Source organism: Canis lupus, chromosome 26, assembly GCF_011100685.1.
Source record: "Canis lupus familiaris isolate Mischka breed German Shepherd chromosome 26, alternate assembly UU_Cfam_GSD_1.0, whole genome shotgun sequence".
Classification (NCBI taxonomy): domain Eukaryota; kingdom Metazoa; phylum Chordata; class Mammalia; order Carnivora; family Canidae; genus Canis; species Canis lupus.
Window position 1 is genome coordinate 23,910,761 of NC_049247.1, and position 17,029 is coordinate 23,927,789.

The 17,029-nt window shown below is 52.9% G+C and overlaps 2 protein-coding genes across 4 annotated transcripts in view; one reads left to right on the forward strand and one right to left on the reverse strand.

Annotated features, from left to right (window-relative positions):
- The window catches only part of SF3A1 (splicing factor 3a subunit 1), an 18,694-nt gene extending 16,369 nt beyond the window's left edge, over positions 1 to 2,325 (reverse strand). The window contains exon 1 of the mRNA XM_038575633.1: positions 2,263 to 2,325. Coding sequence (XP_038431561.1) covers positions 2,263 to 2,325 — 63 coding nt within the window. The remainder of the gene's footprint in view (positions 1 to 2,262) is intronic.
- CCDC157 (coiled-coil domain containing 157) lies at positions 2,215 to 17,005 on the forward strand. Of its 3 annotated transcripts, XM_038575635.1 has the most exons (13): positions 2,218 to 2,746; positions 2,966 to 3,057; positions 6,081 to 6,219; positions 8,291 to 8,549; positions 10,281 to 10,452; positions 11,184 to 11,829; positions 12,574 to 12,651; positions 13,004 to 13,194; positions 14,371 to 14,547; positions 14,715 to 14,883; positions 15,938 to 16,077; positions 16,497 to 16,585; positions 16,675 to 17,005. In XM_038575635.1, the coding sequence occupies exons 4-13, from the start codon at positions 8,302 to 8,304 to the stop codon at positions 16,922 to 16,924; spliced, it is 2,160 nt and encodes a 719-aa protein (XP_038431563.1). In that variant the 5' UTR covers positions 2,218 to 2,746; positions 2,966 to 3,057; positions 6,081 to 6,219; positions 8,291 to 8,301; the 3' UTR covers positions 16,925 to 17,005. The 3 variants fall into 3 exon arrangements, with proteins under 3 accessions (XP_038431564.1, XP_038431563.1, XP_038431562.1); XM_038575634.1 differs by lacking the exon at positions 2,966 to 3,057; XM_038575636.1 differs by lacking the exons at positions 2,966 to 3,057; positions 15,938 to 16,077 and having other exon boundaries at positions 2,215 to 2,746; positions 16,675 to 16,848.
- The last annotated feature ends 24 nt before the right edge of the window (positions 17,006 to 17,029 follow it).

Here is a 17,029-nt window from a genome sequence, read left to right on the forward strand (position 1 = left end):
TTTTGTGAAACCCTACTGGAATATACATCAACTATCCTGTAAATTCCAATATTCTTTCTTCACCAGTTTCTTTCCCTTAGTAAACAAAGGGTCAGTCTCTCATCTTAAAAAATAGCAGTTCCCTGCCCTCATATTCTTTTCTGTGGCTGTCCTCTCCTCCTCTTCCTCTGATAGCTAAATTTCCTGAGTTCTCTGTCTTGCCATTCCTACCTATTTCCTCAGCTCCTGTTTGGTTCCCATCCATTTCAAGTGCTCTTGCCAAATTTGGTCAAATATGACTGCCTACAGCCAACTACAGCAGTCATCTATCTGGTCATGTGACCATGACCATTCCCTCACAAACCTCTCCACTCAAATCCCAGGCCCCATTCTCATGTGTTTTGCCTTCTTGCTCACCATTCCATCCGAGTTTCCTTCCTGGCTCCTGTTTCACCTCCTGCCCTATATTAGAGTTCCCCAAAATTCTATTCTCCACAGTATTCACACTGTCCTCAGGCACTCCAACCATGGGTCCTTCACTTCCCCTACCACTTCTAGGCTGAACAATCACACACAAATTGATGTCCCCGATCACTCTTGTGTGCCACAGAACTCCAGATCCAGCTGACTCCCAGGCACTTTCCTCTCTAACCACTTTTCTCATAACTGGCCAACAATATACTGTCATCCAGGGCAGAAACATGGGCCTCCTTTCCCTTCCTCAGCCTCCACATTCAACGATAACATTTATCAAGCACGCAGTAGGTTCCATATACTTTTCTAAGAACTTTAAATAAATTAACGCTATAGCCTTTATGAGAGCCCTTTCATGTGAATACTCTTATTCCCCCCCATTTTACAGATGAAAGAACTGAGGAACATAAAGCTTAACTGGCCCAAATGGAAGACCAGGATTCCAAAACTTTAGTTGGATTCCATCACTTTAGTTGCAGAGTCTGTACCACCAGCCATATTGTGACTTGAGCTTGCCCATCCAGTCTGCCCCCCCAAACCACCTCTCAGCATCTTTTGAGTAAACTGTGCTCCTAGCAATTCTCATCACTACCTGCCTACCTGAATTTCTGAAACACAAACATGTCATTAACCAGCTCCAAACTCTTCCCTTTCTCCCCACTATCTACTAGGAAAGTTCAAATGCCCCCAAATGCATCTTTTGCCACCACTCTCCCAATCCTATGTTTCAATCACACTTTTTAATTTACTCTTTACCAGAGACATCATCTGATTCCTACCCTGATGTCTTTGCAATTATCTGGTATTACTTTGTTTACTTTTCCCCAAGTGACTTGGGAAATGCCAGGAATACAGATATATTTAAAATACTTGTGGTAAGGGTACAGACCTCTTCTATCATGTACTCTGCTGTATTCTAAACCCAAAGCAGTGGTCACCATATAGCATGTATTGAATAAATGTTTGCTTAATGAATAAAGGATGCCATTAACCTTTTCCAATCACCTGTCTGGCAAACTACTAATTCATCCTTCTAAAAGCCATTTACCTGTCACTCATGTAGGCTTCACCTACTTTAATTTCCCCTACACTCCATCAAAGAAATGTTGCTTTGTTTCTTTTGTACCTGATACTAAAAGTGCCTATCACACAGTACTGCAATTATTTACACACCCTTTTCCCTCTCAGCTAATAAGTGCTGACTGTATCATTTACGGTGATCGAAAAAATAAACATTTGTAGAATATTCATCTTATATCTGCCTCCCCACTAGAACCATGAGCTGCCTACACTAGTTGTGCTTCATTCATTCTGGGTAAGCCGGAGCATGGTACGGTGTTTGGCTTAGAGTAAGCACCAAGCAGATGCTGTGAACTGTCTAAACTGTACCGTACAGGATGCGAAATTAAGGACTGCTGGGCAAAAGCCGGCGGGAAAGGCGAGGGTGAGGAGGGCCAAAGGTGGGCCCAATAACCACAGAAAACCTGCGAATGGGCATAATCAGTGTTTCTCAAACTTTAATCAATCACCTTGAGATCTTATTAAAAATGTATTAATATTTAGGTCTAGCATTTCTAATGAACTCCCGGGCAATGTTGATGCTGTTGGTCCGTGGACCACACTTCCAAGGGCGCTTTCGTTACCGAAGGCCGCGCAGAGCGGGAAGCGCGCGGCCTCCTGGGACTTGTAGTCCTCCAAGCCCTCGTAAGCGGCCGCTTCTTCCTCTGCCTTAGTGAGGAGTGCCCGCGCTGGAGGGGAGGGCCCAAGCCGAGGATAGGGCTGCCGGTCGAGGTGTGGGGGTCGCGGTACCTGTTTGGGCTCGGTGGCCGCGGGCGGCGGCGGGGGCACCGCCTGCACGGGTCCGGCCGGCATGACTGCGACGCTCAGGGCTGCCAGTCCGCCTCGCTGAAGGTGAGCGGTGCTGCGTCAAAGCAGCTCCCCGCACGGACGATACAACAAGCTCGCAAGATGGCGGCGTCCGAGAGACTCGACGCCAAGGAGGAGGAGCTGACGCACTTCCGGGACCGCCCCTTATTCATGATGCAACTTCCTGCTCCCGCCCTGGAGTGATCAGCGCGAGACGCCGTTGCCATGGCAGCGATCGAGGCACCCAGCTAGGATTTGTGGGGGTTCCCCGGAGCCCTAGGCGCGTCGGGGGGCAGTTCCATGAGCCGACCAGACCACAGGGGCTGAGGCTGCGACGCAGGATCCTGGGGAGACGTTCTACATCACCCACCGGACGCTCTCCGCACGCACCCCACGGCCCTGGCCCCCCCTCTCCTTTACTTTAAAGGTGGGTTCTTCTCTCCCTCCGACCCCGCCTTCAAGGGCCTTCCGCTCCCTCCCATTGGCTTGTCATTTTGGAGAACCCCTTCCCCTCCAACCTGCCTCCTCAAGGCCCCGCCTCCTTCCTCAGCCGGTTTCGCTTCATGCCTTCTTCCTTCAGACTCCCTTCCCAAGTCCCGAAATCAAATTCCCACTGGTTTCTCTTCCCGTGGGACTGCCTTTCAAGGTTCCACCCTCTGCCTTCCATGGTCCCGCCCTCAAGCCCCGTGGACCGTCTCGAATCAAGACTTCTTTAAGCTCCGTCCCTCACTCCCAAAGGTGCGTTCCTCCTGACCACTTCCTTAGTTTTACCGAGCTCACCTCGAATCCCGCTCTTTCCATTTCCTTTCCTGAGATCCGGTCCACCTCGTCCCCTCTCCTCTCCATCCCAGCTCCGGACCGCGGGTCGACTTTTAGCCTTTGCTTGGATAGTTTAACAATTTCTTTACTTGCGAAATGGAAACGGGATAGGAAAAGATGCCCTACCAAATGTCTTACCCCATCTCTCTTTCTCACAAGCACACACTCCGTAGCTGGTTTATGTCGTTATTTTTTTTAAAGATTTTATTTTATTTTATTTTATTTTATTTTATTTATTCATGAGAGACACAGAGAGAAAGAGAGGCAGAGACACAGGCAGAGGGAGAAGCAGGCTCCATGCAGGGAGCCCGATGTGGGACTCGATCCCTGGTCTCCAGGATCACACCCTGGGCTGAAGGCGGCGCTAAACCGCTGTGCCACCCCGGCTGCCTTGTCGTTGTTATTATTAATGTAGAATGATAATGATAGCTAGGACTTATTGTGGGGTTTTTTGTTTGTTTAAATATTTTATTTATTTATTCATGAGAGACACACAGAGAGAGAGAGAGAGGCAGGGACACAGGCAGAGGGAGAAGCAGGCTCCATGCAGGGAGCCTGATGTGGGAATGGATCCCAGGACTCCAGGATCAAGCCCTGGGCCAAAGGCAGGCGCTAAACCGCTGAACCACACAGGGATCCTTTTTTTTTCTTTTAAGATTTTATTTATAACTAGGTTTTATTGAACGTAAGTTTATCATGGACAGCTATTGCACCAAACACTACACGCAGTACATCACTAATTTCTTACAGCAGTTTATTTACAGATGAGGAGAGTGAAGTTCAGAGTTAGTGGCGTGGGAATCCAAACCCAGGCCATTCTTACTCCTCTCTCAGTGCCGCGGCTTATTCCTTTGTCTTCACCAAGTCCCTTCATTGTCCCTAGGGATCCAGGCAATTAGCAGTCCTGAGTCAGAGGCTGACAACTGGGATATATAGATAATTTCAGAGTTTTCAAAATGTTTTCATGGTTGTTACCTTGAATCTCAGGAGGGGCATTGACCAGGAGGTAGGCATAATCTTTACCAGCGGGGTCCTATGACTGGTCCATTGAGTCCTATGACTCAATGAACGAAGGGGCTTGCATGTTGAATGGGAGTAGAGAAAAGGCTCCTTCCCTTCTCTTCAAGTCAAAAGTCTACCATGAGCATGAGGTAACTGAGGAGAGGGCGAAGTCCACCCAGTTAGTGCCATCACCTGTATGATCTCAGAAATAGTCAATGCGGAATAGTCAATGCGGGGCTGGCAGCTTCAAGCTGAGGGGTTCCACTCAAGACCCAAGAATTACAGAGAAAACGCATGTCAAATGCTCCTTCACTTGTCACACACCTAAGTGATTCTCAAACCATGTTTCTAACTTAGAAATCCCCAATATTCAGAAGAAATGACATAAGATAACTGGCTACTTTTCAATGTTGTTTTCCTCTTACATATTATTGATGCTTTGGCATTTGTGGCTGCTTATCAGAACCAGAATCTAACAGGAGTTGGTATCTCAGATGGCCCCAGATAGCAGCTATAGTTATTTGACCTGACTCTGACCCTGAACCCCAGAGCCTACAAGCTAGCCTGACAGCCAGACATCCAGCTTATTTGAGGGTGAGCAAGTCAGTGTTTCTTGATGTCTTCACAGACAAGTTCCTGAGTTTTAGGTGCTTTGCCTCCTGAATATGGCCTCCTCCCAGGGCAGGATCGCTTGCTTGCTTGCTTGCTTGCTTGCTTTCCTCCCTCCCATTCCAGGAAGGAAACCCAGAATCTTTCAGTCTGTTTGTTTCTGCTTCATTCCTTGGAGATATAAAATCTCACAGGTGGTGGCCATATCTCATGAGAGTCAGTCACTGTGGCAACATATATGTGCGGGCATGTGGGCCTGTGTGTCTTTGTGAGTGTTGTAGGGTGGATACTCATTGCCCTGTGGATGGAACTGACAGAGCTGACACACCAAAACTTGCCACCCTGTACAGATCCTCAGAGGTAGGCGGTGGCTCTTAGGGACAGGGCTCTGTGTGTCCTTCTCTGTCCCTATTCTTGACACAGTGCCCAAAATGTCAAAGGTACACAGTCACCATTTACTTAATGAACACACAGTGTCTGACCCTCTATACCTGCACTGTCCAGTAGGGTAGCCACTAATCCGTGTGGTGGTGCATTTGAAAATGGTAGCTGGTCCAAACTGAGGTGTGCTGTAAGTGTCAAATAGATACTGGATTTTGAGACTGAATGTAGAAAAGACTGCAAAATAATCTCCTTAATGCTGTTACATTGATTTCATGTTGAAGCGATAGTATTTGGGGTTTATTAGGTTAAATAAAGTATTTAATTGAAATTAATTTATTTGTTTCTTTTTACTTGTTTTGTGGCTAGTAGAAAATTTAAAATCCCATATGTGGGTAGCATTATATTTCTTTTAAGTGCTGCCCTACAAGCACCGTGGCCTGAAGACAGAGCAGAGATGTTGGATTCAAGAATCCTAGCTCCCTGAGTGACTTTGGGTTAATCCCTTAGTTTCCAGAACCTCAGGTTCCTTGTCTGAATATGTATGTATTTTTTATTTGTTCATGAGAGACACAGAGAGAGAGAGGCCATAGCCAGGGGGAGAAGCAGGCTCCCTGCTGGGAGCCCGATGCAGAACTCGATCCCAGGACTCCAGGATCACAACCTGAGCCAAAGGCAGATGCTCAACCACTGAGCCACCCAGGCATCCCATCCTCATCTGTATAAAAGAGGCAGATTCAGGAGGTAGCACACAGTAGGTCCTGTGGTCAGGGCCTAGCACTGTTAAAGCACAACCTCTGTGCTCAAGCTCAAGACAGATGACCCCACATAAGCATTCCTCTAGCCCAGGACACCCTCCCCTTCTGGGACAGCCTCCTCCCTGCCCTCCTTCCTGCCAGGAAGCCGTCCTGAGTGCCCATTCACTCATTCTTGCCTTCATCTATTCTCAGGTTGAAGAGCTACTTAGTGCCAGCTCTGCACTAGAGACTGGAAGCCAGGCACCTGGATGAGCCTCTGACCTGAACCCCAGAGCCTACAAGCTAGCCTGACAGTCAGACATCAGCTTCATAGGCAGGCACCTGTGCAGAGGTGAGTTGCCTTTTAAATGATCACTCTGGCCATATACAGAACAGACTAGGTGGTGCTGGGTAGGATGAGGGTGACCCCTCAAGGAGGCTGTAGCAGTGGTCTGGAGAGAAGATGGAGCGTGGAACAGCACCAACAAACACAGTGGTGGGTTCTCAGTGTGGTCTGGACACGGGATTGGCAGCCCTGAGTGCTTGGATAGGGGGTAAAGGAAGTACCCCGCTGCACATAGCAGGGGTGCCATTTTCTGAGATGAGTGAGGTTGGGCTGGAAGTGGGTTGGAGTAAGAGAGATTCCTGGACTTGTTGGGGATCAGAGAGACCAGCCATGGCCTAAATACTGCCCACGCAGCCCCTGCAGTGCAGGGAGGAGGAGTAGAAGTGCTTTCTGCTGCTGAGAAACCCACAAAGGACAAGGGACCCTGCCACAGGGTGGAGAGAGACCAGGGCTTCCCAGCCCTGAACAGAGAGAAGAGGGTGAAACTGGCAAGTCATGTGATGAGCCACTGGAGAGCCCAAGATAATGTCATGCTTCTCCACCTTCTGAGTCAAGGACCAGGGACCATTCATCCAAATCACTGGCTTCAGATATCTGCAGACTCTAGAGGTGGATGAGAAGCATTATGTGTGGGCTGCAGGGGGAAAGGGGAACATACAGAAGGCAGGCAATGGCTCCAGACAAAGATGCTCTTTGCTGTTGTTGCTGCTAATAATAGTAATCACAAGACTAATGGTTACGATTGCTTGAATACTTTTACTGGTGTCTTGCCCTAGATCAAACAGTTTATTCATGGATACCTTTAATGGCCTCACAACCACCCGGCCTGGCTGGGGATGGTGTGCCCACGTTACAGCTGAGATAGCTAGGGCTCATAGGGGTACAGTGACTTACTTGCCTGAGGCCATACAGCCAGGAAAGGGCAGGACTGGGATTCTGTATTCACATATGATGGGCCCCCTGTCACCAGAATGATCAGGTTGGGTATGGATAAAAATATTTAGATTTTCCTCTCTTACACCTTAGAACTTATTTTTCCCCCAAATCAACATATTTTTCTTTGTGGATTCTTTTCATTTCTCTATTCAGTTACTCAGTCATTCACTTGCCAGTGAGCCTCTACAATGGGCCAAGCCTTAGGCTGGCCATATGGGGGATTCCAGTGGCTAAGGTAGACTGGGGCCTGGCCTAGAGTGTGAAGGCCATTCCAGCAGAGAGGGATCAGGGTCCAGATGGGGGAAGCCTAGAGAGATTATCTGACCCAGCCTGGAGGGTGCTCAGGGAAGGCTTCCTGGAGAAAGTGATTTCCAGAAAGCCTGAAGGATGAGAGGAATTAGGCAGCTGATGGGAATCGGATGAGGAAAGCATGATTCATACAGAGTGGACAGATGGGCCCAGGTTCAGAAATGAGTGCCTGCCCCTGAGCCGCTCCTTGGAGCTGACAGGAGTTGGAATGCAGAGTGTAGGATGGTGGTATGGGGACTAGAAAAGGCTGGGGGGAGACTGCAGCCAGAGGTGGCCTTTCTCCTAAGGGAGCTCTGAGGGGTGTTGGCCAGTGTGACATGGTCAGATCAAGTTTGGCCCAGATCTCTAAGGTTGAAGCGCGTCATTTAGAGGGGGCAGACCTGTGGCCCTGTCAGAAGTGATTGCAATGGTCCAGGAAGGAGATGATGGTAGCTCAGTATGATCCAGCACTTCCTGTCACACTGTAGCCATGACTCTCAGTCGTCAATAGCCTGTTCAGTGGTTTGCTGAGGGAGGGGACTGTGGGTACTTCTTGTTCATAGATGTATACCCAGCCTTTAGTAGGGGTGTGGCACACCCAGGCCCTTGGAGGAACTGGTAGAGCCATGGGATTGGCAATGTAGATGTGGGACAGGGTGAAGGAGAGGGATTCTGGTGAGGTCTCTCCACAACCAGGTAACAAAGGGCTCTAGGCCTGCAAAAGACTCTTCCTCAGGGTCTAGGTTGGACTTTTAGCCTAGATCTAACCAACTGGGCATATCCGGATGCTGAAATTTCCTCCAACAGCAACCATGTGGCTCTAGCTAACAGGGATCCTCTCTGCTCACCCCAGGAATCACGAGGATGGCACACCTGCTGGGCAGCCAGTCCTGCATGGACAATCTGCGCAAGGACCTCACTGACCTTCAGGGAGCCATTGTGGACGTGTTCTCTCGTGCTGGGCCTGTGCGCTTCCCCTCCTGGAAGTTCCCTGACCGCGTGGCCTGTGACCTGGACATGGTGGCCCTGTTAGAGCACTATGACCACGTGCCAGGTGACCCCGAGTTCACGCAGCTGTCCCATGCTGTTCTGCTGGAGCTGGTCATCGACAGGTGAGGGCCTTGACCAAACCTGGTGATCTCAGGGTGCTTGCATCTACCCCTAAACCAGTAGACCAGCCTCGGGATCCCCACCCCCAGCAGGGATCACGTTGGTAACAATAGTCACCTTTAACTGAGTACCTGTCAGGAGGCTGGCCAGCTCAGGGCCCTCAGTGATCTCAGCTTCTGTCATGTGCTGTGCTTTCTGATGCTCTCCACCCTCAGGGAGTTGCTAGCCCCCCTGCAGCCCTGCACCTCCAAGGGCTGCCTCTGCAGCTTCCATGAGCTGCCTCCTTAGGGTTTCCGTGCATCGGGGATACCACAGCTGCTGCTTAGAGTTTCCATCCCAGGCCCTTTTTCCTAGTGTTTCGGGGGCTATGCTGTTCCTACTGCAGGTCACCAGGTCAGATTGGGATATGATTTTCCAGACTCTGGCTCTATTGGGAAGATTGCCCTGCAGCCCCTCCACTTCTTCGCTGTCATTAAACTTAACATGGCCGTCAGCCTTCCACTTCCTGGGGACCACAACCCAGGTTCCCCGTGTTCCAGAACCATACACATACTGAAGTCATGGAAGCCTAACAGGCAAGGACACCAGCAGCTTGGGGGTAATCTGCCTGGGGACACCTGTCCTCTATAAGGTGAAGGCTCTGAGCCACATGAAAGTATTATTTGTAACCTGTGAGAGGCTAATACATAAGCATAGAACACATCATCCTTATTCCATGCCTTTACGTGTGCTGCGCCCTCTGCTAAGAGTGCCCTGCCCACCCCTTCCTGGTCTCTGGCCAAGCCCTGCTCATCCATCAAGGCCCAGTCTCCCCATGTGCCTGTGAAGCTATTGCTGACATGTCTTCTCCACCCTCTCTGTCCAGGCCATGCTGTGTCTTTCCAGGTGCTTTCCCACCCCTGAGTGCCACCCCAGGCAGGCACAGTCCTCCCATTCATAGCGGAAGACACCTTGGCACAGATTGGGGCAGGGCCTGAAAGCAGGTGGTGCCTTGTCCCCCAGACCATTTTTGCCCAAGACTCCAGTAGGTTTAGGATGACCTCTCTGCGCCTGGAACAAGACAAGGTTGCTTAACCTGCCCAGATGTTTTGTAAATACAATACCTTTTCCTTTAAGATAGCATGGTTTCCATTCAAATACAAACTTGTCCTTCTAATGCCTCTCTTCCTTAAAAGCAGCTCGACTCTAATTTTGAAAATCAAAGTTAGGATAGACACCTCTAGTGTCTAGATGACACATTTCCGATGTCACAGAAGCAGCTTGCCCTGCAGAAGACGACCCTGACTAGGATCAGGAAACTGCTGGGGGGTCCCTGCCCTACATGCTCACCCTGAGGCTGTGGGCAGGCTCACAGGTGCTCGCAGGGTCTCAGCTCTGTCCTCTGTAAGGTGAAGGTTCTGAGCCACGTGATGTACTACAGCCACCCACCTAGCACTTGCCGAGCATGTACCATACAACTGAAGCGAGACCCGGTCTACCAGAGCATCCCAGTGTGGTGGCAAATAGCTGGGCAGAAGTGCTGTCAGCTGGGAGGCCCAGGAGAGGCCCCCAAGTTCAGCCTTTGGGGAGGGCTTCCTAGAGGAAGTGGCTCCTGGATTGGGTTTGAAGCAGGTCGGGCAGAGCATATTCCAAGGCCCTCTAGATCCCCAGAGCCAGAGGCTACTAGTCGTGTGGTGTGCAGGCACACTGGCACCAGGTTCTGTCCTAGCTGACCCTGCCATCTCTGCCCACAGGCTCCTGCTGCTGCTTCAGAGCTGTGCAAGCTACTTGGAGAACCTTGGTTTGGAGCAGACGGTGCCCCCTGCCCGGGCTGTGGGGCCCTGCATGTCTGTGGGGCTCACAGTGCGGCGCTTTTGGAACAGCCTGCTGAAGCTGGGCATGATCTATCAGCAGGCATCCCCTCAGGTGAGCTGGCTACCCTCACACCTGTCCACCCTGCCCCAGTCCCAGCTTCCTTGCACACCATGTGTGTAACTTCTGCAGGCTTCATGCTGCTTGAAGGAGACAGTGTTGACTCTGGAGCCTCTCAGTCGAGGGCCATGCAGTATGTAGTCAGCAATGCAGGCCTAGGGAGTCATGTCTGGGCTACCTGGCTGTGCTGTTTATGTTGTGGGACTTCGGGAAAAGTCCCTACCTATCTTGAACCTCACTTCATCTGTATGGTGAGAATAACAACAGTCTCTCCATTTTGCGGGGCATTGTTGGGTAATGTTAACATTAGCCCCATTTGTTATGGCTTATCCTGTAATCTTCACAAATCTCCGTGAGAAGGACCACCATCGCCATAACATGGAGGAAAGGAAAATTGAGAGCAACTATGGTGACATTAAGATCAAGCTAGTCCACTAGGCGAGAACCCTATGACGTGCAGCTGTGGCTTCACTGTTACACTCCTGGTATCATGCATGTTATTACATGGAGCCCGGGGCTGGGACAGGGAGCAGCAGAGAGTTGGCCTGTGCTTGGTAAGTTGAGGCAACATAGAAAAAAGGTTCTCTCTCTCTCATTCACATTGGCATCAGATAATATCTAAGGATCTGCACATCAGGAGAGGCTGCACAGAATATCTCCAGGATACTGATCACCTCCCAGACCTGTCTCCCTCATCTGCTTTCCCTTTCTTTTCCTGACCACAGAAAAGGGTAAACCAAGGTGAGAACCTCACCTCTAAGCCCACAGCCAAGGGCGAACCAGCCAGGAGCCCTGAATTTGTGACTGCCAAGTTCATCAAGCCCCCCTCCCCGATGCCAGACCTGCCCCAGACCTGCCAAGAGCTGGACAGCCTCCCCATCAGCGTCCCCCTACAGTGTCCAACCAGGACTGCCAAGAACAGTAGGAGCGTTCACTCCCAGACTGTGGAGACAGCGCTGGTGCCCTGCGATGCATGCATCAGTGTCCAGGGCAGCCTGCGGGAGGTGGGCAAGGTGATCATCAGCCTGTGTCAGAGCCAGAACTTGCCCTCGTCCTTAGGCCAGTTCCAGCAGTTGGTACAGGACAGCATGGGCCTCAGGCCACTGCCGGCCACCACCATGGGCCACTGGGCAGTAGAGCAGAGCAAAGACTTGACACGCCTCACTAAGCACATAGGTGCCCTCACTCAGCTTGTTGGGCCACTTAGGGCCCAGCTGGAGGAGGCTGAGGGGCAGAAGGATGGACTGAAGAAGCAGGTGGGCCAGCTGGAACGGGCACTGCAGCAGGAGCAGGGGGAGCGGCGGCGACAGGCGGATGAGGCTGCACAGCACCTGGTGGAGTGGGAGCAGAACAAGCAGCAACTGCTCAAAGGTCTGTGTCCCTAGTTCAAAGGCCAATTCCTCCCAGAAGCTGTCCTGGAGACCCCTAGTCTCAGGGCTGGCTACAGCTTTAGCGCGGGCCCTCCCAGGAGCAGACCCCATAACAGGGCTGCAGGTACAAGTAGTTGGTGTCAAGAAACCCAGGCCAGGGAGTGGCTAAGAGATACAGAGGGAAGGCTGCTCATCAGGCTGGTTATAGCACAGGCATCTGGAGCTTAACCCCATGGGGGGACACTGGAGCTGGTGCTGTAGAACACATGGCTCAGAGTTGTTCTGTCAGAGGGCAGGGGAGCCAGAGAATTCATCTGCTCACTCCTGTGTGTCATCGAAGGGGACTCCCTGGGGAGCTACAGACCTGGTACCTCCAGCTGGCAGAGCAGCTGCCTGGGATTCCATGAAAGCCATCGGGCAAAGACACAGCTATGGCACCGGAAGTGGGCCAGCACCTGCTGTTGTTGTGAGGCCTGAGGGATTTGGGCAAGTCACTGGCCTTTTCTGAGCCTGTTCCCTCTGTGGAGGACGCTGAGGCCCAGAGAGGTGTAGAGACATGGCAGCTGGCCAATAGGAAGCAGGGTGAATGGGGGCCCAGGCCTTCTGGCACCTGCCCAGAGCTTCTGCAAACCCAGGCAACCCTTCCACACAGCAACAGCTGCCACTACCCTGCAGGGTACACTGGGAGTGAAGGCGCTGGCCAGGCCCAAGGGAACCTCTGATGGACCTCTCTCTCTTGCCATAGAAACAAGTGACCTCAAGATGAAGGTGGCCACCCTGGAGGGGGAGCTGGAGCAGCAACAGGAGTCCATGCAGGCCATGGGTGAGGAGCCCCATCATGTGGCCCTGTGCCACATGCCCTGTGTTCAGTGGTGCAGCTGGATAAGCACCCTCTGTCTCTGCCCCCTGGGCTTCTGGGGCAGAGAGAAAGGGACCACAAGGATGGGCCTGACTGGTCGCACTGTTGGGTGGGGTGCCATCTCCCACCCAGAGAGCAACTTCTGTTTGCACAACCCACTTCAGGAAGGGTTCAGAGCCCCATTTTGTGGCTGAGGACACTGAGGCCCAGAGACAGGCTGTGACCCCTCCCACCCCACCTGGGTCAGAGGCAGTGCAAGGACTTACACCCAGGATTCCCCTGCTCTGCCCCTTCCCGTGCCCAATCAATTCTGCAGAGACAAAGGCCCGGCAGCTTCAAGAGGAGGCTGCGCGCAGGGCAGAGGCCGAGAGGCAAGTGCAGCAGCTGGAGGAGCAGGTGCAACTGCTGGCCGGGCGGCTGGATGGGGCCAGCCAGCAGATCCACTGGGCCAGCACAGAGCTGGACAAGGAGAAGGCCCGTATTGACAGCATGGTCCGCCACCAGGAGGTGAGGCGCCCCCAGCACCTGGAACATCTGCAACAGAGGCTGCTGCAGGAAGAGAGCTCCACTGGTGGGGGTTAGAGGCTTATCTGTGGAGTACCTGCTCTCCAACACACACCCACTGGGGAAACAGTGACCCAAGGACAGATACAGCCAAAGGAGGCCTTGCCTTGTTCTGGAGGAGCTCCTCAGCCACCACAGCTTTGCTGCCAGATGGCTAAGAGGTGCAGGGAAAGTATAGCAGGGGGCCACAGAGGGACAGTCACCCAGGACAGCTTCTGGGAGGAAATGGCCTTTGAACTGGATGCTAAGGGCTAGTGACTAGTCTATCAGGAAGGATAGGGAGGGCAAAGGGTGAGGCAAGGCATCGGATAAGAGTAGGCTGAGGGAGCAGGTGACCTGCCATCTAGAGAAAGGGATGGGTCTGGAAACTGTCCTGACTGGTCTTCCTCTCAGAAGCTCGGTGGGGAAGCTAAGACCCCAGATAGAAGTCCCCAGCGTCAGGCATGGCCCAGGATGGGAAAGCCTTTCAGTCCCAAGCAGGTGCTCTTCTCAGTGCCCTGCGAACAGTCACAGTCACCAGATAGCAGATGTGTGCTGTGAACGAGGTGCTGGGCTTTGGCCTCTGTAGCCATCTTTTATTGCTTACCACAATGGTAAGAGGTAGATACTCTTGTCATCCCTATTTTATGGATGAGGAGACTGAGGCGTGGTAAGATTAAGGAAATGCCCAAAGCGCCACAGCTAGCCAGAGATGGAGCAAGGACTCAGAGCAGACCAACACTGGTTCTTCCGGCTTTGCATTCAGTGGGTGTCAGGAAATGGGGGTCCCAAGTGACATGGGCCGATGGGACACAGGAGACCTAAGGAGAAGGAGCACAGTGTATTGGCCAGAATTCCTCTCCGAGTGGAGACTGTCACTGGAAAGAAGAGGGGACTAGACTGATAGTCAACTGCTTTCAAGGGGGCAGGGGTTGGGGGGCCTGGCCCTGACTGGGCTGGGGGAGTACAGTGGGCTATGCACCTGTCTCCCCTCTGCCCCTTGTGCTGCACATGTGTGCACAGCCTCCCCTGTACGTGAGGCACAGGGGGAGGGTGGAAGATACTGTAGCCTCCTTTGTCTTGTGGCTGGGCCTTGCCCCATGGGCCTCACAGCCTCCCTGCCCGCCCACTCTGGCTTAGTCCCTGCAGTCCAAACAGCGAGCCCTGCTGCAGCAGCTGGACAGCCTGGACCAGGAGCGTGAGGAGCTGAGGGGCAGCCTGGATGAGGCCGAGGCCCAGCGGGCCAACATGGAGGAGCAGCTGCTGAGTGTACAGAGTGAGAGGGAACAGGGACAGAGCCAGGTCTTGGCCCAGCAGGTAGGAGCTAGCAGGGTAAGGGTGTGGGCTGGCTCTTCCCTTTCACCAGAGGGGCCTCTGGCCAGCTAAGTGCCTATAGACCTGTGCTATGTCTGGATGGGAGGGGGGTGACCCAGGGGAGCCAGGAGCCATTCCTTGGGCAAAACTTGAGCCTCTCCCTGCCTTAGGAGCTGCTGCAGAGCCTGCAACGGGAGAAGCAAGGCCTAGAGCAGGCCACGACGGATCTGCAGCTGACCATATCGGAGCTGGAACGCGAGCTTGTGGAGCTGAGGGAGCGGGAGCGGCTGCTGGTGGCCTTCCCAGACCTGCACAGACCCATTGAAGCCCAGATCCCAAGTAGGGGCCCGGAGGTGGTAGCCAGGGCATGGACAGGCAGCTGAGGGCTTACCTGGGCAAGACACTGGAGTCTGCAGCTCCTCAGCCTGCAGCATGATCCCTACCGGGTCCCCAGAACACACAGGTGCTTCATGTGTTATCTACTCTGTGTAGATGGGAACATGGAAGCCCAGAAGGGAGGTGACTGCTCATTGTCGCATGGCTGAGTCCATGTGCAGGTCTAACTGCGTCTGTAGCCTGTGCTCTTTACCGTATCACATACCAGTCCTTGCTCAGCGTCCTTGTGTCCCCCATCCTGGTGTCTCCCCAAACCATACCATGGAGCTATCTCCAGGGGCACAGCCTCAGGTGTCCAATGTCATGCATCCCATGGCATAGGAGAGCTAGATACCTGTCTCAGCAGAGGATGGGATGCCAGGCAACCTAGGTTCTCATTCCAGGCCCTCCAGCCCTCATCCCGGGAGGGTGAATCCACTTGAGAGCTCTTGGAGGATCCACCGAAATTTAGCTGGTCACCATAGGTCATCAGTCCTGAGTCCTATGTGCCAGGCCCTTCCGTTGTCTTCTGATCCATGCCACAAGATGGGTAACAGCCCTTTTACAAACCACAAAACCAAGAAGCAAAGCAGGCAGCAACTTGCTCTGGTTCATGGAGTCAGAAAGAAAGCATATTATCTTCCAAGTGGTGGGAAAGAATGTCTTTGCTGAATTCCTGTGACTCATACCCCAGAGCTGGCTACATGACTTTAGACAACTCACTGTCTCTCTGGCCCTCAAAACAGGAAGCTTTGGAAAGAGATTCACTCTCATCTAGTTACAAAGTCTCCAGGGAGTTTGAGGTCCCACTCAGTTCTTAAATTCTACAATGCTGTGGTCACCTCCCAGCAGGTAGAGAGTGGGAAACAGGGATCAGGCCTCAGGAGAAGGAAGACGAGGGGGGAGGCCTAGTGCACTGATCCAGCTCAGCTGGTGTGTGTACCCTAGGAGGTCCCATTCCACTGGGCACAAGAGGCAGCCCTGGCGGGGTGAGATGAAAGACAGTATATCCCTGCAGGCTCTGGCAACGTTACAGACGACATGGAGAGGCAGGTCCAGGCCAACGACATCCGCATCCGAGTCCTGCAGGAGGAGAATGGGAGGCTCCGGTCTATGCTGTCCAAAATTCGGGAGGTAGCTCAGCAGGGGAGCCTAAAGGTGTGCAGCCTGGCTCCCCAACTTGAGAGGGCCAGCCCTTGGAACTTGGAGGAGGCCCCTGACCCAGCAAGTCTTCCGACCCCTCCCTGGGAACCTATTGAAAGCCTGCCTCATCACATGTGATTTCCATGTTTCAAGCAGGCAGGAGTGTTACAGTACTTGCCAGTTCCAAACTCCCCCCTCCAGCTCTTGTTACTTTTATTTCAACTACAACCTGGAGCCTTGTCAGAAAGCAAAACTTCCCACACTTACTGCAGCTGAGGCGGCCCTGGAAGGCTTCCCAATCCCTGCCCCTCAGAGGAAGAGGCTGCGGGTACTGGTTTGGGCCCTCTCTCCTCTCCCCCTCCACGGCAAGGACACCCTTGCTGAACAGTGCAGAGAGTTTTCCTGGGCCTTTCTGAATTTGGCTTTCTTTGCAGCTGATCCCGCAGGACCAGCTCTGGGCCCCTCCAAGCAAGGGAATCCAGAGAGCAGTGCCTGCAGCTCAGGCCCAGAAAGCATCCCCAGGGTGAGTAAGGCTTTGATAGAGGTGGGGCAGACAGGGGTGGGCTGGTCCCCTTTACTCACAAGGAATCTTGCCATCTGGTCCTCCCTCAGGCCCCTGGGCAGGCGGCACCTGCCTAGCAGCAGGACACCCAGTGCGGGCCGGACCCTACCATGCCAGCTCCAGGCATCCCCACTTCAGCAGTCCTGCAGTCGGCCCAGCAAGTCCTCCCTGGAGGACATGACCCACTCAACCAACTGTGCTCAGAACCCCATCCGGGCCTTGGCCAGGCTGAGGAGGAGACTGTCACCAGGCCAGGGACAGGCCAGCCCTGCATACCAGCCCCAGGAGCGGCCCACATAGCCTGCTGTGCAGTGGGGCTGGGAGGCAGGTGGCTGGCAACCCATTCTATGTAATAAAGCCCTGGCCATCTCCCCACAGCAACCTTGGCCTTACATCACTAGCTGA

Bases quoted from the DNA above. Each gene is read 5' to 3' on its own strand.
- CCDC157 (XM_038575635.1), top strand. From the start codon at position 8,302: ATGGCACACCTGCTGGGCAGCCAGTCCTGCATGGACAATCTGCGCAAG. The intron at 11,830-12,573 runs GTCTGTGTCCCT...CTCTTGCCATAG, and splicing joins CAAGCAGCAACTGCTCAAAG to AAACAAGTGACCTCAAGATG. The intron at 16,078-16,496 runs GTGTGCAGCCTG...CTTTCTTTGCAG, and splicing joins CTCAGCAGGGGAGCCTAAAG to CTGATCCCGCAGGACCAGCT.